Source organism: Xenopus laevis, chromosome 9_10L (assembly GCF_017654675.1).
Source record: "Xenopus laevis strain J_2021 chromosome 9_10L, Xenopus_laevis_v10.1, whole genome shotgun sequence".
Classification (NCBI taxonomy): domain Eukaryota; kingdom Metazoa; phylum Chordata; class Amphibia; order Anura; family Pipidae; genus Xenopus; species Xenopus laevis.
Genome location: NC_054387.1, coordinates 19036204 through 19061679, shown reverse-complemented (window position 1 = coordinate 19061679; position 25476 = coordinate 19036204). Strand labels below are relative to the sequence as shown.

Sequence of the window (25476 nt, the reverse complement as noted above, 5' to 3'; positions counted from 1 at the left end):
TTCAGCATCTTCCAAAAACAGCTGGACAGCCCATACTGTTTTGCCCTCTTCTATATTCTATTGTGGTTTGTGCACTTGCCAGAATTGTGTGCCACTTCCTTCTCCATTTCAGAAGCAGGTTCTTCCAGAATAATATCATAGTCTGTTGGAACAGACTGGTCTCTCTCAGTGTCCGGTCCGTCATCTGGAAGACAAAAGAATTGTATGTGTCTTGAGACTGCAATGATGTATGTGCATGGGTGGATGGGTGCATTATACCAGACAGTCAGGAACAATATAGGATTGAGACAAGAAATCTGTCTGTCTATGGTGCTTTGGAAACATGGTAGCTGGGGATTAGGATGTTGGGTCAAGGAGTCATGAGTCCTGCATGATGTACACTTTTAAAGCTTCATTAGGCACCCCCATGAGTTATTTGGAGGGGATTCATAAAAGTGGAGTTAAATAAAAATGGAGTAAGAATTTACTTTGGCATTACAAAAAAAGTAAAGGGTAATGACATTTTTTTTACTGCACTGAAAGGATATGGAAAGGCTAAAATTAACTAAGCTTTATCAGAAAGGTCTATATAAATGCACCAGTAACCCCTTAAAGTAATGCTCTGTCAAAAGAAACACATCATTTCTTTCCTTCTATTGTGAACACATGGGCTTCTGTATCAGACTTCCTGTTTTCAGCATAAACCTCCAGGGCTAGGGCTTGAGCATGCTCAGTTTGCTCCTCTCTCCCTCTCGCTTTCCCTCCCTTCCTGCTGTAATCTGAGCCAAGAGCTATGAGTGAGCAAGGAAAGACTCAGGCAGGAAGTGATGTCACAACAAACTAATATGGCAGCTGCTATCCTAAACAAACAGAGAGAGCTTCTAGAGCTGTTTACACAGGTATTGTAAGGCATTCTGTAGAATAGATATAGTGTTCTAGCTTGCAATATTGTGGCTAATCTATTGGAAACAAACTGCTTCTGTAGCTTTCCTTCTACTTTAATCTGTTCCAATGTGGGCAACAAAACAACACAAAATATCTTTGGATTAGTGTCAGTGCTAATCGGTGTTGGAAAAACCCTTGAATCTAGTAAGTGTCAAAAATTGCCTTCTCCTGCCATTTTCTGGCACTTCTGCAACTTCCTGAATAGAAAGAAGAGTAATAAAAATAGCAACAGCAACAAATGCATATCCTTACAGATGTTTTCTTAGATGGGCTTAGTGACCCCCATTTGAAAGCTGGAAAGCCAGAAGGCAAATAATTTAAAAAAATAAAGGCCAATTGAAAAGTTGCTTAGAATAAGCCATTCTAAAACATACTAAAAGTTAACCACCCCTTTAAGCACACAAAAAAATGTCTTTCGTCCAATTTCTTCACTTCTCTTGTCCCTTACAAATCAAAAACAAGTTCTTTTGTGTCTGCCTTTGGCCTTGTACCTTCATACAGCCATCTCCCTGCTAACTTATGATATTCCTATCTTTTATAAAATGTGTGCATTACTCTCTATATAAATGGAACATTAGGGTGTCAGAACGTGTCATACACATCCAAAAAGGAACAGACACACAATAATCACCGATCTCTAAATCATACTCTTCTGGTCCTGCTTCAGACTTGCCTTCTGTGTTGTTCTCAACTCTGTTCTACTTTTACTTTGCTGCTTGGCTCCTAACTTCCTTCCTTTCTGCCTTGCCTCGGTTGCCCACGTTTAACCGCTAACTAATGCTGCAGTATTGGTGCCTGTGAATTCTTCCTACTTCTCCATTCTCAAAAATCTTCTTCTCGACCAAAATACAGAATTGCTGTAACTGTTTGGAGTCCAGTCTAACCCACGGCCAAGAGCTCTTATCTGTCTAGGTTTGGAACCCTCCAAGTCATTTTGGGAGAGAGTGTTGCATGTGAGATTCACTGCCAGTCAATCTGCCACCCCCCAAAAAAAACCCTAAATAACTCAAAAACCACAAATAATAAAAAATGAAAACCAATTGCAAATTGTGTTTTTTTTAAGTTATTTAGCTTTTTATTCAGCAGCTCCACAGTCTGGTTGCTAGGGTCCAAATTACTCTAGCAACCATGCAATGATTTGATTAAGAGACTGGGATATGAATTGGAGAGGGCTTGAATAAGAGTAATAAAAAATAGCAATAACAATACATTTGTTACATTTGCAAAGCATTTGTTTTTTAGATGGGGTCAGTGACCGCTTTTTGAAAGAGTCAGAAGAAGTAAAAAGTAAACACAAAAAAAAAAAGAAATAATGAAGACCAATTGAAAAGTTTTTTAGAACTGACCATTCTATAAGATACTAATGGGCTGATTCACTAAAGGTTGATATTCCTTAACGCACAGTTTTGTGCGTTTTTCAAGACTTGTTATTTAAGAAATGATTAGCGATGGACAAATTTATTCGGCAGGCACGTATTCATGGCGAATTCCCGCGATTCGCTGCTGGTGAATAAATTCGCGAAATCGCTGCGAAAATTTGCCATTGAAAATTCGCCGACGTCCAAAGAAATTTGACGCTGGTGTCCGTTTTTTTGGACGCCAGCTCAATTTCACCGAAAACAGACACTGGCATCCAAAAAAATGGACGCCGGCGTCAAAAACAAGATGCCGGCGCCGTTTCGCAAATTTTTTGACTTTCGCAGGAAATTCACAAATTTTTCGGCAGAGCAAAATGCCCCAAATTAGAAATGATTCATCAAAGTATTTTCGCATGTGTTAATAGACATAGCGCAAGAGTTAATTCTACACTTCTGCACAGCGGTATTCTAATCGCATTGTGATACTTATAGAATAGAGTAAATCCTAACGCATTATTCACTAACATAGTTTAAGCGATAAAAGCATAAAATAATGCAATAATCAATGTGAAATGAACACCTCCCAGGAGTAGGCATTACTAAGCAACATCAGATGGATTAATAGAGGAAGATGTAGTGAGGAGCTGTAGGGCAGCAATTAAAGACCTTTATGAGGAACTGGAGACTTACCTACAGCCACTAACCCATTTTCATGATACCTTGGGCAGATCCAGAATGCACTTGTTCTGTGTCATGGAATTTTATAAAGTTTCCCAGGTAAAGGAATGACTAGAACACTGTAAAAAGAGACTTCTACTCTGCCAGTGGCATCCCGAATGTCTTAGGTGCTATAAATTGCACTAATACCGTATGACAATATCAAATGCCCTAAAATATCACACAAAATAAAGCATGCTATAAAATACCGCACACAATTCATCTAAAACGAACGTAAAATATCACTTCTTAAGTTAGACAAGTGAACTTTTAGTGAATTGATCGTTAATTCTAAAGATATAAGAAGTGATAAAAATTTTAAGGCATGCTATAAATAACGCTGACTTTTTCGACCTTTAGTATATCAGCCCCTAAAACTTAACTTAAAGGGCAACTAAAGTCTAAAATAGAATAATGTTAGAAATGCTGTATTATGTAAACTAAATATAAACATGAACTTACTGCACCAGCAGCCTAATAAGACAAATGATTTATGCTTTCAAAGTTGGCGCAGGGGGCTGTCATCTTGTAACTTTGTTAGACATTTCTGCAATATCAAGACTCGCACATGCTCAGTGTGGTCTGGGCTTCAGTTGGGAGGTTAAGCTTAGGGATTGTCATAAATTATCAAAACAGCACAAGTCAAATAATATCTGCCATAGAAGCCAATACAGCAAGACTGATTAATAATCATAATATAGAGACTGCACTGCGTCTCTGGATACAAATCTCTACAGGAAATCCAACAATGCTGCTCGAGTTCTGGGAAGTAAGGTGGGGGCTGCCATTTGAAAGTATTATCGTTTACCTGCACAGCAGTTGGGGACCATCTGACAATTCCTATCAACAGCAGTAAAAGAAGGGGGAATTGCACTGCATACAGTCAGGTTTATGATAAAAACTGTAGACATCTTTTAATTAAAGTATATTGGAGATAGATTTCTTTTTCATTAAAGAGAGTAAAAATGGGATTTTATATTTTTGCCTTTACATGCCCTTTAAAGGTGAATCACACCTTTAACATTTGCTTCCCTTAGCTTCCTTCAAATAAGACCATCATATAGTTAAATCCTCTGGAACAGTTTTCTAAGGCCATATGTCATGGTACACAGCCCAATACAGTGAAATAGATAATTCTATGCAGTTACAATGATTAATTGCCACATGTTAAGAGACACAGGAAGAAGGAGACTGCCTTGCAGAACATATAGTCCGCACCCCCTTCTTTGGCCCCCCAGATGCTGTGTCTGTTTACCATATGTAAGATTTAAAAGGTATCACTGTAGAGATAAACTGGCCCCTGCATTGTTTAAACCTCAAATTCAGACTCTAATCCCCTGTATCACACCTGTGATCCCCCTGTATTGTTCACACTTGTGACACCTCTATTGTTTATATCCTAAAGCCTGTACTGTTCACACCTGAGACCCAGACAAACTGCCCACATTGTTCACCTGTTCACACCTTATTCAAAATGCTAATGGTGCACCAGCACTGTGTCACTGTATGTAGTACATATTAGACTGATAGCATTACTAGTCTACTGCTCTGTTCTGCCCTCCCTCCCTGCAGGGGCGGGGAACACTTTTAAAGGGAATTTCCTTTCTTTCTTTTTTTAAACCTTGATTAGCTTGGCCTTTAATAGTTTTTAAACTTTATAAACCCCCTGTTCCAGACAGAATCACTCCCCAGCTCCCTTTTGGCAGCTACTGGCACAGGTACATATTTGTGGGCAATATCTTGGCTGCTACTTGCACAGGTAAACAGATGATATGATGGATATTTGGCTGCTGCTGGCACAAGTACATATATGGAGGCAATAGTGTGTATTTTTTGGTTGATGCTGGCACAGGTATAGATTGGGGGCAATATAAGGGATTGGCTGCTGCTGGCTCAGGTACATGGAGCAATATGGTGGCTGCTGGCACAGGTACACAGATGTTTGAGGGAAATATGATGGATTCTTTTGGTTGCCGCTGGCATAGGTACAGATTGGGGGTAAAAATATGATGGATGTTTTGCCTTATGCTGGCACAGATAAAGATTGGGGCCTGGGGGCAATCTGAGGGATTGACTGCCATTGGTATAGGTACAAATGGAGGCAATATGAAAGATGCTGGCACAGGTACAGGGGGCCATATGACTGGTAAGGTGGGAAATGGTAATGCAGGACTGGGTGGGGGGGGCACTGATTGAAGCCTTTGCCTAGCGTGCAAAAATACCTTGGCCCGGCCCTGCCTCCCTGTGTGTGCCATTCTCTGCTTGCCCAGTGCTGCTTGCCCTACCCTACCTGTGGGATGTAAGCCTGTTAGGGGTTTATTCTTGGGGTTTGTTAGCATTTGGAAATTGTTGTTAAGGGCCCCTAAGGTGTTTAATCATGTGTTGGGGGGTTGTTGTATTATCCACAGGGGAGGATGAGGCATATGGATTTAAGGGTATGTTTTTAACATGACTTCGATTTTTCACATATGAGTGATGAGGGATTTCCCTGCAGTGAGCACCAACTATTTGGTTTTTTGGTGTGTTACCAACGTTAATGTGGATACGATCTTAAAAGTTCTTGTGGTAATATGGGTGTGATTTACAGTGGGTGTGGTTTAAAAGGGGGAGTGGCCAACACAGACTTCCATTATCAGCCCTCCTCCACATAGGCCAGTAAAATTTTGGCCCTCGGTACCACAGAACTTGGACAGCACTGGTCTAAGAGGATGTATAACTCACAGGCACAAATAGGAAGTGCTGCTAATAACATTAAGTGCTGATATTACATTAATACAGTAATTATATTTTTAATATATGATAATAAGCAAACCAGACATTTATAAAAAAAATACATGAAATAATAGCTTTATTCTTTACAATACATTTTTTTACACCCATTTTATTTCGGGACAGAAATCCCGAAATAAGAAGGGCGTTAGGGTCAGCTTCTACTGTATAGGCTTCTGCCTTCATGCAGCATGTATAGGCAGGACCGCCAACAGAAATCGCAGGGCCCCGTACGACAAAATTTCCTGGGCCCCCTGGGCTGCGCCCACCTCATGCCCCACCTACAGGTCTGCCCTCCCCACCACACAGTAAAAAAACAAATATTGGTGGCTAGGGTTCCCACATGTTAAAAAAAAATAAAAAGATATTGGTGGTCCCAAACAAACAGTAAATAAGAACACAAATGCAGAAAATACAAAACAGGATTAGGATTATATCACTATCATACGTGTTATTTCAAGGGGTGGTCCACTTTGAAGTTAACTTTTAGTATGTCATAGATTGGCTAATTCTAAGCAACTTTTCAATTGGTCTTCATTATTTAATTTTTAGGGCTAGTCCACACGGGGAGATAGCCATGCGTTTGCGGTCGCGGCGACAAAGCGCCGCGACAGTCGCCGCGACCGGCGCAGGCGACAGTTTTGTATGGGCGCCTATGTAAAAACGCCTGTGCTAACCACACGAGGCGATGCGCTTTTCAACAGTCGCCTGAAAAAGCCTGGCGAGGCATTTTCAGGCGACTGTTGAAAAGCGCATCGCCTCGTGTGGTTAGCACAGGCGTTTTTACATAGGCGCCCATACAAAACTGTCGCCTGCGCCGGTCGCGGCGACTGGCGCGGGGCTTTGTCGCCGCGACCGCAAACGCGTGGCTATCTCCCCGTGTGGAATAGCCCTTATAGGTTTTTTTTTTCATTATTTGCCATTATCTTCTGACTCTTTCCAGCTTTCAAATGGGGGTCACTGACCCCATCTAAAACAAAAGTGCTGTAAAGCTACAAATTTATTGTTATCACTACTTTTTATTAATCATCTCTCTATTCAGGTCCTCCGCTATTCACATTCCAGTCTCTTATTTAAATTAGTGCATGGTTGCTAATGTAATTTGGACCCTAGCAACTAGATTGCTGAAATTGCCAACTGGAGAGCTGCTGAATAAAAAGCTAAATACCTCAATAACCACAAATAATAAAAAATAAAAAACAATTGCAAATGGTCTCAGAATATCACTCTCTACATCATACTAAAAGTAAACTCAAAGGTGAACAACCCCTAATGATACATAGAGAAAACCTAATGCTAAAAGCCTCACTTTATCCACATGAAATCGGAAATGATTTACTTACTCTGAATACGTCTCAAATTCTCAGATAAGAGCCCAGTTCTAGCACAGGGTGGACACTCCAGCGTGATTCTAACAAAGACAGAGAGAGTTTAAAGTGTTTATGATTATCATGTTTTTCAATTCGGATGTTTTTTTGGATTTGACACAAAATCCAAAGTGCAGTTGTGGAAGTATCTGATTTCAAAGGGAATATTCCCCAGCCAGTGATGCAGCTGCAGCCCTCGCTGTCCAAAATTCTGAGTACTATTTGTCCAAGCACTTTGGGGAGGAGCTTGTACTAAACTGGTTGTGTAAGAGCAGGCATTCAACAGGCAAATCCCAAATTAAACATGTAAGGCTACCACTTTTGTACTAAATACATTTTTTGTTAGATTTTGTTTACGTCTGTTTGGAGGATTAATGAGCGCCTGCTCTTAAATGTTCAGTTTGATTACGCTCCCCTGCCTTACTGTTTTGCCGACTACGATTATGTTGTGAGGAACTTGTTATCAAACATAAAAAAGTATGATAACAATGACCTATTCCTATTGTGCAACAATAGTTTTGTCTTTTACTTGCAACCAAAGTTTGCCTCCAAGCCAGGAATTGAAAAATAAGCACATAGGGGCTAATTCACTAATCGGCGAAAATCCGCCAGCGCAGGCTTTCGCGCACATTGCAACACTTCTCCAGGCGTAAATTTGCCAGGACATCGTTAATTCACAAAGATCCTAAGTAGCGCACCGGGTACCGAACGCTGGCGAAATTACGATCAGCAGTTCGAAGTTACGCTAGTGTTGGCTAATTAGCATACGGCATGTAGTTAAAGTACAATGGCCGTATATGCTGCAGCAAATACATTACACTACATAAGACCAGGGAACCTTAATAAAATTATATAAAGTTGTTATATTGCCCTGCACATGTGCCCACAGTATAGTTTAGTTGCCATATTTTTAGAAATGTAGGGGGGAAGCAGGGTACCCCAAAAAACAATCTTTTTCAGTCTATCACCCTTTAAATAAAACACCAGCGTTTTTTGGGACTTTGAAAAATTTTCAAAATTCTTTTGAGGAACTCCTATCAACTCTATTGCGCTTCGCCTGGTCTGAGGTGGCGAAGGCAAGTCTGGCAATAGAGGTAACGGTCAGTAAAATCAAAAACTAAGTGAATTTGTGTAGTAACACTCTTTTGCCAGCCTGAAAATTCTCCTGGCTTTAGAGTGCGAAGTTGCGCTAGAGTCTATCTCCTTGGCGAAATTACACCAGCGAATTTACGCCAGAGTTAGCCACTTCGCCCTTTAGTAAATTTCCCTCCTACTTTGAGGCCACTGAGAGCAATATTTATGGTGTTGGTAAGCAACATGTTGCTCACAAGCCTCTGGTTGGGGACCACTGCCATAGAGGGTTTCTTCTTAACACTTAAAGGATAAGTAAGCCTTTAAAATAAGTGAATGTAAAACTGATGAGGGTGCTATTCTAAGTATTTTTGCAATTTACATTCATTATTTATTTTCTTTTAATTCCAAGATATTAAGGGATATATGTACTGTTAATGAATGGATTTTGTTCCAACAGTGCCACCTGCTGCTAAGTTTACCACCAGTCTGATCACCAAGTAGTCAAGGAAGTTGTCAGGAGAAAGAAAATGGCTGCTCTGATGTTCTTCTGCTTAGGAAAGATGTGAGAAAGGTTTCTAATTTTATTCCTAAGCAGAAGAACATCAGAGCAGCCTCACTTTCTTTCTCCTGACAACTTCCTTGACTACTTGGTGGTCAGACTGGTGGGAAACTGACCAGCAGGTGGCACCGTTGGAACAAAATTCATTCATATTATTAACATATTATTAACAGTACATGTATCCCCTAATATCATGAAATTAAAAGAAAATAAATAATGAATGTAAATTACAATATTCGTATTATTGGCATAGACTGCCGAACTGATGTTCGTAAGGTTGCGATCGTTGGGTCGCTTATTATGCCGTTGGACTGAACACATTGTCTACAACTAGGACTGGCCCACCGGGATATCAGGTGTCACTGGGCCCTCATGCTGCTAAACATTAGTTGGAAAAATAGAGTATAGTATGTAAAGAAAAGAGACTAGGAGAATAGAGGTTGAGTGAGGAGAGGAATAGTACTACGGGTGGGCCCCTGGTCTTAGATTAAGTGGTGGGCCCCTGGTCAAAGGTTTTTGGGTGGGCCCCTGGTGTCCCAGTCTGACACTGTATATACAGACTTTACTGCCAGAGTACTTATCTAATCACCACACCGGGTCTTCGGTCTGGATCACTGGGACTTGTTTTCAGCTCCAAAATATCTACTGGGATCACCAGCCCAATTAATTCAACAGTTCCCATACATGCAATTGCTGGGTTAATAGCCACATTGGATAACCTTGGGAAATTACGTCAATTTTGATTCAGCGCATTGTAAGGCCTTTGCATATTGGGACTAAATCCTTTTATGTCAACAATGAACTTGTTATGTTTTGGGTAGCCAAGGATGAGTAGAGTATAACAGTGCTTTATTAGCAGAGTCGTCTCCTGCAGCCATTATACAACAGTAACTTTCACTTTTTAAGCTGTCAGGAAGTATACATAGTATAAGTCTGGGCACAGTGACATCTACAGGCCATTTGTATAAACACCACAGAACTGATATAATATTACACATGCTGCTTTGTTTCTTATTGTGCATTATAAATGTGGCCATAATGTACACCATGTATCCTAGGCAGATTTGCCCTTTATTGTGCATTGTCTATATGGATAGAACAGCAGCTGGTTTATTTTAACTTATATGCTTTTTCCTCACATCTGATTTACATTAATCGGGTGGTGGGGTCAAGCATTCAAAGGAGGGGGATCCCTCCTCCCACACGCAGCACCGCTTGTTTTTAATCTGTTTTTAACAAGTATATATTATGGCATGGTTGTGAATAAATATTGCCTTTTACTTTTATGCTTTGACTATAAAATTGTAACACTTATGGGCTCATGATTGGGGATCAAACAAATTCTTGTTTATATATGTATATATATATAATACACATATATATAATACACAAAAGCCATGAATATCCTGTAAATTATATCCTTATAAACGGTGAGTAGTGATGTCATTTCTGTCACATGACTCACTAAATTTTGTGTATTATAATAAATAAAGTACCCCCAGTTGTGAAATATGAGGATATTAGAAGTTACCTCGGAGTTCCATGACCTGTATAAAAACACTCGGCCTTCGGCCTCGTGTTTTTATATGGTCATGAAACTCCTCGGTAACTAATAATATCCTTATATTTTACAAGAGGGGGTACTTTATTCACTATATATATATATATATATATATATCCATAAAGAAGGCGAGCACTCTCAGGTCTTATGAAAAAATAAGGTGAAAATGTATTAAAGCAAAAGGAGTTGCTGACGTTTTGTCTAGCTCTCTAGCCTTTCTCAAAGTTGTAATCATGACAGCAGTAGCACTAGTGATGCTTTTGCCTTCTTCTTCTGACTCTTTCCAGCTTTCAAATGGGGGTCACTGACCCTATCTAAAAAACGAATGCTCTGTAAGGCTACACATTTATTTTTATTGCTACTTTTTATTAGTCATCTTTCTATACAGGCCCTCTTCTATTCATATTCCAGCCTCTTATTCAAATCAGTGAATGGTTGCTAGGTTAATTTGGACCATAGCAACCAGACTGCTGATATTGCCAACCGAGGAGCTGCTGAATAAAAAACTAAATAACTTAAAAACTATTGACTATTGGATCAGGTATACAAAGGGTCCATACAAAGGGTTGGACTGGGGGGGACGCAGGGCCCACCGGGGCTGATGTCTCAGGGCCCCCCTCTGGGGCCCCTGCTGTAACTTTAATTCCCCCCGCCTCCCCCGCTGCATATGCGTGTGCGCCCTGTGTTTTTTGCCGTGACTGTCCCAGAGAAGGAAGGTCTGTGGCTTAGTGCAGGAAACGGGTCCGGGTTTAAGGTTGCCACCCGGCCGGTATTTTACCGGCCTAGCTGGTAAAACACCTGCCAAGGCCGATATTACAAATTTTCCGGCAATGTCGTTTTTTTCCCCACAGGTTGAATTCTCCTTTAATGAATGACTTCACTAAACAACTTTCTTAATTACTCGGTTTTAAACTATACATGAATTCACAGACTAATAAAATTAGGCTAAAATAGATACCAGTTAAATGGTACCCCAGAGTCTCAAACTCAGTTAGGAAATAAATATTCCAAAATGGTTTGGAATACAAACTGAAAGTGAAAGCCAGTTTATGCACTTCAAAAGAAACTTTTCAAAATTAACTTTTAGTATGATGTAAAAAGTGATATTCTGAGACAATTTGCAATCGGTTTTCATTTTTTATTATTTGTGTTTTTTCAGTTATTTAGCTTTTTATCCAGCAACTTTCCATTTTACAATTTTAGCAATCTGGTTGCTAGGCTACAAATTGCCCTAGCAACCATGCTTTCATTTGAATAAGATATTGGAAAATGATCAGGAGAGTGGCTGACTAGAAAGATAAGTTATACAAAGTAGCAATAACAATATATTTTTAGCCTTACAGAGCATTTATTTTAGATGGGGTCAGTGGCCTCCATTTGAAAACTGGAAAGAGTCAGAGGAAGAGTGCAAACAATTCAAAAAAGGATAAAAAAGAAATGCTGGTAAAGTAAAACAACTATGCTGACACTTATTGCCCAGTTCTAGAACTGCCTTCAATCTGTTAAATTTCACAGTTAAATTTTCAACAGTGCCCATTTCAATATTGATGGCAACTTATAATTGTAAGCAGAATGAGCAGATGAGCAATTGCTGAGGTACAGCACAGGCACCTCTCATTACCTGAAAGTTTAGCAGAGGCCCAAGGTATATATTGTACATTTTATAAAGAGAGGAACTGGTCAAGAGAGTTGCTGGCACTCATTTATTTAACCTGTCAGCTCATACATTTATTTTAGCAGCGAGCAAATGCCTACTTCCTTTTAAAAGGCAACTCACTCCCACCCGTCTTTGGTCATATATAATTTCGGCAGCAGACTGCAACACAGAGTAAAGATGCCAGAGCACATTACTTCTTCCAGGCTGCTACAATCATCCATCACAGATGGGAACCGCTCTGCATTTTTTTTTACAGAGCAGCTGCTGATGACATCACATACCCAATCTTGCAGTAAACTTGCCCACACCTCACAGTAAAAACTTTTTTTTGAAACATACTTCCCCCTCCAGGCATGCGGGCCCCATAGGGAGTGCAGACGCCATGGACCCTGATACAGCCGCACCTCTTGCACCCCCGGTAGTTACGCCACTGATAACAACTTTATTTTATTTTATTAAGGTTCCCTGGCATTGTGTAGTGTAATGTAGTTACTGCAACATATACGTCCATTGTACTTTAACTTCACGCCGTATGCTAATTAGGCATCGCTAGCGTAACGTCGAACTGCTTATCGTATTATCGCTAGCGCAACTTCGCAAGCGTTCGGAACCCTGGACACAACTTCAGATTTTCATGAATTAGCTTTGTCCTGGCGAATCTACGCCTGGCGAAGTCGGAGGCAAGTAAATTTGCCCCATAGTCTCTCTGACATGACAACAAGCAGATTTAACCTGTCCTCCACACTAAAGCAGAGCTAATATAGTGCCTCAACTAAGCATGGGGCCTATGGTGAAAATGAAGCCTGGGAACCCCAAAAAATGAACTGTGCATTGTCGTGCCATTTAACCATTTTGGCAGTAAGATCACTGCAAAAATGCAAGATGAACACATTAAATATACTGTGACATGTCTGTTAGATTACTGCAAAAATTGATGCGAGACTGTTAGTTTACTAGGGTTAATTTTTTAAAGGGGAAGTAAAGTCTAAAATAAAATAAAGGTAGAAATGCCGTATTTTGTATACTAGTAAGACAAAACAGAGATGCCAAAAGGATAAAAATAGCTAAAAGCACTTAAAAACCCAATGGGTAATTCAGAGGAGGTAGTAATGAACTTACCTCCTCCAAGCAGACACCAACGAAAGTGGTAATTTTCAATAATAGTTTATTCACAAAACAGTATTGCAACGCGTTTCACAGGCATTTCCTGCTTCATCAGGCAATATGGAACGGGAGCAAAAACAACAGTGTCTTTGTATAAACACGCCAGGCGCCTGAGGCAATTCCTATCCACAGCAGTAAATGAAGGGAGAATTTCACTGCATATAGTCAGGTTTCTTTCAAAAACGATACACATTTTGTAATTAAAGTATATCTGAGATAGGTTTCTTTTTCATTAAAGAAAGTAAATATGGGATTTTATTTTTTTGCCATCACATGCCCATTAAAGAGACAATTACAGTTTGTTTTGCTGTGTTCATGCCTGAGGTATCTCTAGGTAATGTTAAACTTCAAAAGCAGAATTCAGCATCACACATTATGTATCTTTACTTTGTATTCACACCAACAGAGAAGCTGTGGCTCTCTGATCAATATGCTAGCTTTCCAAGGAATCTTCAGCATAGGGAAGAAGGTTGCTGGCTCCTTAGTCCTCATTGGTTGCTTAAACATGTTTTTGGAATTATGATTCAGATTAACCTACTGCTGTTATTTTAAAGTTGTTCTGAAAAAAGAAACAATATATAGTTTTTCTTGGTTAAACCTTAAAGTAGAACTAAACCCCCTTATTAAAACCCCTACCCTCCATAGTCCCCCTCCCTGCTCCCCCCACACACACAGGAGTTAACACAAGTAAATACCCCTAAGCCAGTAATTACCCCTTGTTGCAGAGTCAGCGCAGCGGAGCTCAAGAGGGGCCATCTTTAGTCGCTTCGATAATCTCAGTAAGGAAGCTCCGTATCGAAAATTACTGAAGCACCAGTAGAAGACCCAAAGATTACCGAAGCGGCTAAAGATAGCCCCCGTGAGTCCCGCTATGAGGACTCTGCAACAAGAGTTCATTTCTGGCTCAGGGGTATTTACTTGTATTAACTCCTGTGTGGGGGGGAGCAGGGAGGGGGACTATGTTTTTATTAAGGGGTAGGGGTTTTTATTAGAAAGGGGTTTAGTTCTCCTTTAAGTCCCCTACTGGAAAGGTCCCTAAAGTGAAAGAGCACTAACTGTTCAAAAACTGTCTGGCAATAAAAGTTCTCAAGTGACCAAATCTGCTGGCAGTAAAAGGGTTAGTAGACAGCAAGCACAAAGAAACGTAAATACCCTAAAAGTTTGTCTCAACGTCCACATAAGGGTCAATTAGTCAAAACTAAAGGTGAAAAATTTTAGTTGTAGAAATTGAGTTTCTCCCAAAGTTTCAGGTTTCTAGATATTTAAAAAAAAAAAAAAAACCTTTCTTGGATCTTTTTGACAGTTGTTTTGAGCACTGACCTTTTTTTGGTAGAAAAAAAAACTGATTCATTCAAACCAAATGCTTTGTTTGAATGGAAATCTTTCATGCCGTCCAAACAAATCTTTCATTCACTACACTTTTTTTGTGAATTGAGTTATTTTACCATTAAAGTCAATGGGAATCTTGCCCGATTCCCTGTAGTGGTTGTCAGGTCTTTTCATAAATACTCCAGGGGAGAAAGATTCTGCAATAGTGAGACATTATGAAATGCGAGACATTAGAAACGTTGACTTATGTGTAGGATCATCAGGTAGAGGCCACACACACGTCTGGCATTTCATTTTCTGTGTCCTCTTGGAGGGGAACCTAGACATCTAGCAAAAAATTGATAAAAAACATACCATAAGTGCAGAGCAAAGTATCTTGCCCATGTAACACTAAGCCCAACAGCCTGGCAGAAGAGTAGCATGTTATATCTACATTGCAGTCACAGAAAATGTCATAGAAGGGTTATATATACCTGAAACATAGTTCCAAAGGGTAGAAAATGTGGCTCTGAATTCCCTGGAGGCATTTTGGTGCAGTAGATCTATAAGTGTAACATCATAGCGCCGCTTCAGACTTTCCCCCTGGAGCTTTTACATCTCATCCAGCCAGAAATTGCTTCCGGCAAAGGAGGCACAGACCACCCAAACACCTGTACAGATAAACACAGCACTGTGATATGTATAGGGCTCTACCAAGGCCCTTACCCAATGTCTGATAGACAATACTGACACATTAACTTCCCAAGGGCCACTTGACTCAACCAGACATTCACCCTTAGGTAACCTCCAGTCACATATAAAGCTCCTAAGAGACTAGATCTTCTTGATCTTTGTTACACTATCCACAGGTAGGACAAAAAAAAACATACCGGGGAAAGAGTAATTAGGGGGCTTCAAAGACAAAATAATAATTTGTGCTACCCATCCTACCAGGGAGACATGGGTGGTAACCCTTGCTAGGGTTCATGTAGGACGTAATGGAAGTGAATTTCTGACAAATAATGTCATGTTGAATTAATAATTTAAAAAAATAGCTGCTACTGGTCCTGTAAAGCAATGATCCCCAACTAGTGGCTATTGAGTTTGGAGTTGCTCACCAAACCCTTGGAGATGTTGCCTCAAAGCAGGTGCTATTTTTCAATTCCTGGCTTAGAGGCAAGTTTTGATTGTATAAAAACCAGGTGTGCTGCAAAACAGAGCCTCTTGTAAGATGCCAGTCTACATAGGGCCTACCAATAGACAATCACAGCCCTAATTTGGCACCACCAGGAACTTTTTTCATGGTTGTGTTGCGCCCCAACTCTTTTTATAATTGAATGTATCTCACGGGTAAAAAGAAATCGAGCACCGCAGCATGGATGGTCGCCCTGACGCCTTTTCTGAAAAAGAGGGGAAGTGGAGTTTCGGTAAGTTATTTCTTAAAAAAAGGCTTTGCTTATTTAAAAGTTTAATTTGTCTTGGTGTTTATTTTTCGTTGTATACTAACGAATTTTTTAACAAAAATCTTTGATGTTACTGGTCCTTTAAATAAAAGTGGACCCAATACCGAGCCCTGAGGGACCCCACTAAGAACCTTACTCCAAGTAGAGAATGTACCATTAACAACCACTCTCTGTACCCGATCCAGTTTCCTATCCCTGTGCATCAGGGTCGGACTGGGGGGCCCGAGGCCCACCGGGACTACCGCCCCATGGCCCCCCTGCCGCGCCCGCATGTTCGGCGTGTGTCTACACAGGCCTGTGTGCACATGCGCGTGGCGCCGCATTTATACACATGCAACTGGCACACAGAGTGCGCACAAGATTTTTGCCACCTGGGCCCAGTCCAAAACTGATGTGCAAACTACTTCATTAAGCCCATTTAGAAAGCAGTCGTTTGTTGGGAACTGTATGAAAAGCAGTAGTTTCTGGGGCACTGTATCTTAGATTCAGGAAGAATTTTTTCCCAATCCGAGGCAAATTAGAGGGAGAGGCTTCAGAAGGATTTTTTCCATTCCTCTGGATCAACAAACAGTTAAAGGGGTTGAGTTAACATTTAATATGAGGTAGAAGATTATATTGAGAGAATTTGCAATTGGTTTTCATTTTTTGTGGTTTTTGAGTTATTTAGCTTTTTATTCAGCAGCTCTCCAGTTTGCAATTTTGGCTGCTAGTGTCCAAATTAGGGCTACACCAAATCCACACTATTTTAGGGTTAGGCAGAATCCTTTGTGTAAGATTCAGCAGAATACTGAACCTAAGATGAACCCTAATTTGCATATGTAAATTAGGAGAAAAAGGGGAAAAGAGAACAACGTGGTTGCTATGGTCCAAATTGTGCTAGCAGCCATGCATTGATTTAAATAAGGCACTGGAATATGAGTAGGAGAGGACCTGGATAGAAAGATGAGTAATACAAAGTATTAACAAATGTGTAGCCTTACAGAGCATTTGTTTTTAGATGGGTCAGTGATCCTCATTTGAAAGCTAAAGATAGTCAGAAGAAAAAGGCAAATAATTCAAAAACTGTAAAAGACCAACTGAAAAGTTTCTTAGAACTGGGCATTCTATAACACACTAAAACTTAAAGGTGAACCACCCCTTTAAGACACACATTCATCAAGTTTTTATCTGTGTACAAAACCAGCCATTCAACCTAACTTACTATGTTTCTATGTTTTGTGTTTAAAGCAGAGTTTCCTATTAAAAAACCTCGGATGTCATTAACCACAAGGATTTTTGTTGTGCGTATACAAGTGCTTAATTGTTGCATTTGTCCTTCTTGGAAAATGCTTGTCTTGTTACAGTACATATTATAAGGTTGCACATTCTATTCAGATTCTTGGATGACCCTTCTCCTATTGCTGAATTTAACAGGAAATGCTTATTAAACTAAATCACGGACATTGATGGCAGACGGCTTTCATACAGTCATTCTGGAGTTCTCAAACAAAGTAGTACAAAGTTGGCCAAACGCCAATTTGGGAGACAGCAAAGCTAAAGTAGAATAGATCATTTATTGAGGGCTTGGTTGGAGTAGTCAGGCAAGCAGTGGACAAAAAGAACAGACGCTTCTTTCAACAGCAACTATATTAACAAATCATTTTTAAATTATTTAATTAAAGGATTGGTTCCCCTTAACCTTGTAGAATGGCTAATTCTAAGCAACTTTTCCGTTGGTCTTTATTTTTTAATAGTTTTTTTTTTTTATTTGCCTTCTTCTTCTGACTCTTTCCAGCTTTCAAATGGGGATCACTGACCTCATCTAAAAAAAACAAATGCTCTGTAAGGCTCCACATTTGTTATTGCCACTCATTACTCATCTTTCTATCCAGAGCCTCTCCTATTCATATTCCAGACTCTTATTCAAATCATTGCATGGTCGCTAGTAGGGATACACCGAATCCAGGATTCGGTTCAGTATTCAGCCAGGATTTGGCCATTTTCAGCAGGATTCGGCCGAATCCTTGTGCCTGGCCGAACCGAATCCTTAAAATCATGTGACTTTTCGTCACAAAACAAGGAAGTAAAAAAAATTTGTGCGCAGCTCTCTTTTTCCCTGCCCCTCACTGATTTGCATATGTAAATTAGGGTTCAGATTCGGTTCAGTATTCAGCCAAATGTTTCACAAAGGGTTCAGGGGTCCGGCCAAATCCAAAAAAGTGGATTCGGTGCATCCCTAGGTTGCACTAAATGCAGGATTTGGTTCGCGATTCAGCCATTTTCAGCTGGATTTGGGCGAATCCAAGTGCCTGGGAGAACCAAAAAAGATCACATGACTTTTCGTCACACAAAAGTAAAAAATGTTTAAGGGCCCTTACACATGGGCGTTTTGAGCCGCGCTCCCGTGTTCCGGTTTCATGAGTTCAGCCGCAGGGGATTGCAGGAGTAAAAGCATGCCATTACTGTCAAGGGGGCTGTACTCACATAGATGCATGTAAGTGCCGAATGCAGGATGAGATGCAGCATGTTGCATTTTACCTGCGTTCGACGCTTACATGTGTCTGTGTGTCTGTGTGAGTACAGCCCCCTTGACAGTAATGGCGTACATTTACTCCTGTGCTCCCCTGCGGCTGAACGCATGAAACCAGAACGCAGGGGAGAGCAGCTAAAAACGCCAGTGTGCAAGAGCCCTAAACCTTCTCCCCCCCCCCTTTTATATATTCAAATTAGGGTTCATATTTGGTTCGCTATTCAGCTGAAGCTTTCACATAGGATTCAGCCTAATCCTAAAATAGTGTGGATTTGGTGCATACCAAATTTGTTTCATTACGGAAAATAATTGCTGGGCATCGCCTTTAACACAACGGATCCATTGATGCAAAGACAATTCTATACTGGTATTTTGTGCTTAAAAGGATGGTTCACCTTTAAGTTAACTTCTAGAATTCTAAATTCTAAGCAACTTTTCAATTGGTCTTTCATTTTCATAGTTTTTAAATGATTTGCCTTCTTAGACTCTTTATTATTATTATTATTATTATTATTAACATGTATTTATATAGCGCCAACATATTGCGTAGCACTGTAAAGTAAATGTGATTATACAACAAAATCACATGAATTGTATACATAGAACATATGGAGTTATATACATCACAATCTATACAGGTACACAAAGGTGAGGAAGGCCCTATGCATAGGCATACACTCTAAAGGGAAGGGAGTAATACACAAGGTGTGGGAGTGGGCAAGATCGAATTAAGTGGGTGAAATGTGGTACTGTATGTGCTGTTGCGTTTGGTAGTTAAAGGGATACTGTCACAGGAAAAAAACATTTTTTCAAAATTAATCAGTTAATAGTGCTGCTCCAGCAGAATTCTGCACTGAAATCCATTTCTCAAAAGAGCAAACAGATTTTTTTATATTTAATTTTGAAATTTGACATGGGGCTAGACATTTTGTCAATTTCCCAGCTGCCCCATGTCATGTGACTTGTGCTCTGATAAACTTCAATCACTCTTTACTGCTGATATAGACGTGATATGATGAGAGAGTGAATAAGAATTTTGGCTGCATTTTGGGTGATAAATGGTCGTATTTTGGATATGTTCCTTAGGTGGAAGTGACATGATTTAAGAAGTGACTGGATATGAGGAGTGAATGACAGGGAAGAATCTAGGATAACCCCAAGGCACCGGGCCTGGGGAGAGGGGGTGATAGTAGAATTGTTAGCTATGATGGATACTTCCGGGATGTTATTGGTGTTAGTTGGAGAAAAGAGAACCATTTCAGTTTTAGAGAGGTTTAATTTAAGGTAGCGTTGCGACATCCAGGTAGAGATAGCGGACAGGCAGGAGGAGACGCGAGTTAGGAGTTCTGGGTTGAGATCAGGAGATAAGAGATAGATCTGAGTATCGTCAGCATAGAGGTGGTAGTGGAAACCATACGAGTTGATTAATTTGCCGAGGGAAGTATTGAGGGAGAATAGTAATGGTCCCAGGACAGAGCCTTGAGGAACCCCAACAGAAAGAGGTAGGGGAGAAGATGATACTCCATTGTAGGAGACACTGAAGGAACGATTTGTGATGTAAGAAGAGAACCAGGACAGGGCTATGTCACGAAGTCCAAGCGAATGGAGGAGGAGAGGGTGATCTACAGTGTCAAATGCGGCTGAGAGATCAAGCAGTATAAGTAGTGAGAAATGATTGTTGGCTTTAGCGGTTAAAAGATCATTAGTTAGTCGAGTCAGGGCAGTTTCCATGGAGTGTTGTGGCTTAAAACCAGATTGTAGGGGGTCCAGTAGGTTATTGTCAGAGAGGTTGTAGACTAGGCGCTCAAGTAGTTTAGAGATGAAAGGTAGCAGAGAGATAGGTCGGAGGTTGTCAAGATTGGAAGGATCAAGAGAGGGTTTTTTCAGAATGGGGGTGACAAGCGCATTTTTTAGTTGAGAAGGAAACAGTCCAGTTGAGAGTGAAAGATTAAATAGGTGAGTTAAGGCTTTGATTAGACAAGGATTAGTATTGCAGAGACGTTTTGAGGGAATTGGATCAAGCGGGCAGGTGGTAAGGTGAGAAGAGGCCAAAAGCTTTGAGACTTCCTCATCAGTAACAAGAGTGAAGGAGCAATGGAGAGACTGGGGAGTCTGGAGGGAGGGTGGTGGAAGTCTAGGGGGGTTGAGTAGTGTATTGTCCCTTCTGATAGTGTCAATTTTGTTTTTGAAGTGCTCAGCAATATCTTGAGCAGAGACAGATGTGCACAGAGGGGATGGAGAAGGGGAAAGGAGAGTGTTAAGGTGGAGAAAAGTTGTGCTGGTTTTTTAGAAAGGGAGTTAATGAGTGAAGTAAAGTACGTTTGGCTTTGAAGAGGCTGGTGTTATAGGAGGGCAGGGCAGATTTGTAGCTCCAAAAGTCTGATTCTGAACGGGATTTGCGCCAGCGACGCTCAAGTGCACGTGAATGTCTTTGGAGCGCTTTTGTATGAGCAGTATGCCATGGTTGAAGTGGTTTGGGTCTAGACTCTTTCCAGCTTTCAAATGGGGGTCACTGACCCAATATAGAAAAAATGCTCTAGAAGGCTGCAAATCTATTGTTATTGCTTCTTTTTATTACTCATTATAAATTATTATATTTAATTAATTATTCATATGCCAGTCTCTCATTCAAATCAGGGCATGGTAGCTAGGGTAATTGCAAAACTAGAGAGCTGCTGAATAAAAAGTTAAAGGATTCAAAAACCACAAATAATAAAAAAATAAAATCAATTGCAGATTGTCTCAGAATATAACTCTCCACATCATACAAAAGTTAATTGAAAGGTGAAAACCCCATTTAACACTAGACTCTAGACCCACCACTGGTAATTCTGAGCTTTCTGGATAACAGATCCCATACCTATGTATAAATCTGTTGGGATTGGTTGTTGCACCGGTCAACAGCTTATATATACCATTAAGAGGTGATTCCCAAGGAAAGTATTGGTTTACATTGCATTTATAAGTCACCAAAACATTATAGTCAGATATCAGTATAAAAGTGCATCCTCTGAGGGTAGTGTGTTTAACCCATATAGCCCTGTTCGGCATACTTTTATTTTATTTTTTATTTTATACTTTTATTATAAGCTTATGTAACAAATAATGATGGTGGGTACCTTCAAAATCACAGTAATCACAGTTAGTATACCTGACCCAGTTAGGTACATTGTACCCAGTTGGGCACGTTACATGTGACTTTTCTCACTCAGATGAGCCCCCCGACACAATTGGTTTTTGTTTGTTTTTTATTTGTGCTTTTTGTGTTATTTTGCCATTTATAAATCTGGTCGCTAGGGTCCAAATTACCTTAGCAACCATGCAATTATTTGAATAAGACGCTGGAATAAGAAGGAGGAGTAATGAAAAGTAGCAACTAAAATACATCTGAAGCCTTACAGCGTATGTTTTTTAGATTGGGTCAGTTACCCCCTTTTGAAAGCTAGTCAGAAGAAGAAGGCAAATAATTTAAAAACTATAAAAAAAGAAAAAAAATCAAAGACCAATTGAAAAGTTGCTCAGAGTTAGCCATTCTGTAAAACACTAAAAGTTAACTTAAATGTGTGTAAATGTAAAAGCATGGGTACTTTGTTTCTATATAAAATAGAACACTGACATCTACTGGCCAGTTACTGAACTGCCAGGAAAATCCTTTAACACAGGATAAGGGAACAGCTAAACTATATTTAGGACCACACTTCATCCCCTAATGTTTTGGACACCTGCCTGTATAAAGGGTAACTACATCTTCAATTCCCTACACTTATGAGACTTATCTTGATCCAGTTGTTGGATATGTCCGCCTCAAAAGCCAAATTTACCCCACTTCTGCATAGTGGGGCGCACCTGTTTTGCAGCTACAAATTAAAGGACACAGCTGCACATTATTTGATACCCTAGACCAGCTAGAATTAGTCTTTGATTAGTGTTGAGGAAACTAATGCTTGCAATACTGCCAGCGCATGCCAAACCCAAGCTAATATTCCCAAATGCAAGTACTCTAGTCTGGTGAGTTTTTACCATGTGGCACCTACCTCCAGCCCTGCTCAGTTACCACATCTTCCAAACCCTACCTTTATAACAATAATACTATAACAAAGGCACCCTGAAAGCTTAGCACCCCAAAATTCAAGTGTATTTGTTACAATCTCCTAATTGCAAGAAACAGAATAATGCAATATTCCTGATGCAGGCCATCTGACATTTCATAGCACCATGCAGAGTACTGTTTCAAAGGGGAAGTTCAACATGAAATCAAATTTCAGTTTTGTTAGAGAGAAACCTATTTTAAACCACTTTTCAATTGGTCTTCATATTTTCCTCCATGTACGTATATAACCTCTCTATCCATCATTCATTATGATTGCCCAATTGAAGCCCGGTTGCTAGGGTAATAGATTCCTAGTACTCGAATAGCAGTAACCATTCCAAGCTATACAACAATACAGGTAGATAATTTAAAATGACAAAACATGAAGACCAATTGCAGTCTGTATCATACTAACAGTTTATTTGAAGGTGACTTACCCATTGAAAGTTGAAAGGTACATATCATTCTGCATGGCTGTTCCCAAATCACTGTAGTCTGCAATACAAGAAGTCCAGGCAACATCTACATGGTCCAGGGCTGATTAGCAAATACTTCAGGCTCCTGTTGCAGGCTGCACTTCTGCTAAGAAACAACAAATAATTTTATGTGTTGTGCATTAGGGGACAGGATGAACCACAGATTTGTTATGATAATGTTCTCCCAACCTCCTTATGGCTGTCAGCATGCAATGTGCCAAATTTCCACTTACAGCAGGTGGGCTGTCTATTAGCCCTGATTCAGTCTGGCTGCAGACAAAGTAAGAGCCAGTGTGCAATCCATACAACTGGCAGGTCTTTGTAGAGAAGCCATGGGGTGCTGTTGATCTGGGAGCATTGCTGGTATGTATGTTCAGCCTGAATCTATCCCTTTAAAGCAGTGCTTTCCAACTGGCGGCCTGTGACCCCCACATGAAAGTCCGGCTGCTGTGACTGCTTACCTTGTGCAAGCTTTAAAGTGTATCATTACTGGGATTAAAGGGGTTGTTCACCTTTGAGAAAACTTTTAGTATGATGTAGAGTGTGAACTTCTAAGACAATTTGCATTTTTTATTATTTGTGGTTTTTGAGTTATTTAGCTTTTTATTGGCAACAAATCTGGTAACTAGGGTCCAAATTACCCTAGCAACTATGTATTAATTTGAATAGGAGAGGGCCTGAATAGAAGGACCAGTAATAAAAAGTAACAATAATAATACATTTGTAGCCTTAGGGTAGGACTACATGGACGTTTTCGGGGCGATCTGACAGAAATAAGGTAAGAGATAGATATGTCAGATGAAATTGCAGCGTTGATCCAACGCGACACGACTGTCGGATGCAGACGCAGCGACTTCATCCATCATTTCTACCTTTTACCTTATTTCTGTTGCATGCTACTTGTCGCAGGCGTTGTTGCAGCGAGTCGGATCATGCCGAAAACGTGCATGTAGTCCTGCCCTTACAGAGCATTTGTTTTTTAGAAGGGAGTCCGCGAAGCCCATTTAAAAGCTGCAAAGAATCAGAAGAAAAAGGCAAATAACTATAAAAAATAAATAAAGAAAACCAACTGAAAAGTTGCTTAGAATTGGCCATTCTATATCTTAATAAAAGTTACCTTAAAGGTGAACCACCCTGGCCCCAGACTGTAAGATCCTGTATAGTTCACACCTATAATACCTCCTGCATTGTTCACAACTGTGACACCTCTACTGTTCAAACCTGAGAACCAGACTGAAAGTGCCCACATTGTTCACACCTCATACAAACTGCTGGAGGGGCACCAGCACTGTATGTAGCACAGTATGAACTGTTCATTTGTGAGTGGTCGGGATAGGTTTACCTGTGTCCTGCTGTATTCTGCCTACCCTCTGCTTTCTCTGTGTACCATACACTGCCTTCCCTATGCTTCTTGTGTGTGCCATACTCTACCTGCCCTATGCTCTCTGTATGCGCCATACTCTACCTGCCCTATGCTCCCCGTATGTGTCATACCCTGCTTGTACCATGCTTGTGTGCCATACTCTGCCTGCCCTATGCTCCCTGTGTGTGTCATACTCTGCCTGTCCCATGCTTGTGTGTGCCATACTCTACCTGCCCATACACTGCCTTCCCTATGCTTCTTGTGTATGCCATACTCTACCTGCCCTATGTTCTCTGTATGTGCCATACTCTGCCTGCCCTATGCTCCCTGTGTGTGTGTGTCATACTCTGCCTGTCCCATGCTTGTGTGTGCCATACTTTGCCTGCCTATGCTCCCTGTGTGTGCCATATTCTGCCTGCCCAATGCTCCCTGTGTGTGCCATATTCTGCCTGCCCAATGCTCCCTGTGTGTGCGCCATACTCTGCCTGCCCTATGCTCCCTGTGTGTGCCATACTTTGCCTGCCCTATGCTCCCTGTTGGACTATTAGGGGTGGGTCCGTAAGGTGTTGGGGGTGCTGTTTTATACACAGTGGAGGAGGAGGCATATGGATTTAAGGGTATGTTTTTCACATATGAGTGATGAGTGCAGTGAGCACCAACCATATGCAGGGGTGCTCTGCCAATGAGGCGAGTTGATCAACTCACCTCAGGCGGCAGCTCCCCACTAGGTAGCAGGGGCGGCAAAAATGCCGCACCTGGTACTTTCAGAGCTGAATTTTTGTCTCTTCTAGCGTAGAGAGCACTAGCGTCCTGGCCTTCTCCTCCGCCCTCGTGGACCCCCTCCCGGACCTAAAAAGTGAGCGCACAGGGGAGGGGGGGCGGCAGCAACACCAAGCTGCCTCAGGTGGCGGAGGGGCCAGGATCGGCCCTGACCATATGGTTGTTGGTGTGCAACCACCATTAACGTGGACATGGTCCAAAAAGTTCTTTTGGCAACAGGAGTGTGGTTTAAGTTGGTGTGGTCTAAAAAGGAATTGGTCAACACTGGCTTCCATTATCGGCTCTCTACCACTTAGGTCAGAAAAATTCCAGCCCTCGGTACAATAGAACTTGGACA

The 25476-nt window shown here is 40.8% G+C and overlaps 2 protein-coding genes across 2 annotated transcripts in view; one reads left to right on the top strand and one right to left on the bottom strand.

Annotated features, from left to right (window-relative positions):
- abca8.L (ATP binding cassette subfamily A member 8 L homeolog) overlaps positions 1-23099 on the bottom strand; it is an 85866-nt gene extending 62767 nt beyond the window's left edge. Inside the window, exons 1-4 of the mRNA XM_018235043.2 lie at positions 22958-23099; positions 14953-15129; positions 7112-7179; positions 80-184 (exon numbers count right to left, since the gene is read on the bottom strand). Of these exons, the coding sequence (XP_018090532.1) occupies positions 80-184 (105 nt within the window). The 5' untranslated portion in view covers positions 7112-7179; positions 14953-15129; positions 22958-23099. The remainder of the gene's footprint in view (positions 1-79; positions 185-7111; positions 7180-14952; positions 15130-22957) is intronic.
- LOC108701997 (traf2 and NCK-interacting protein kinase) overlaps positions 1-25476 on the top strand; it is a 1005599-nt gene that overhangs the window by 87793 nt on the left and 892330 nt on the right. The window lies entirely within an intron of this gene.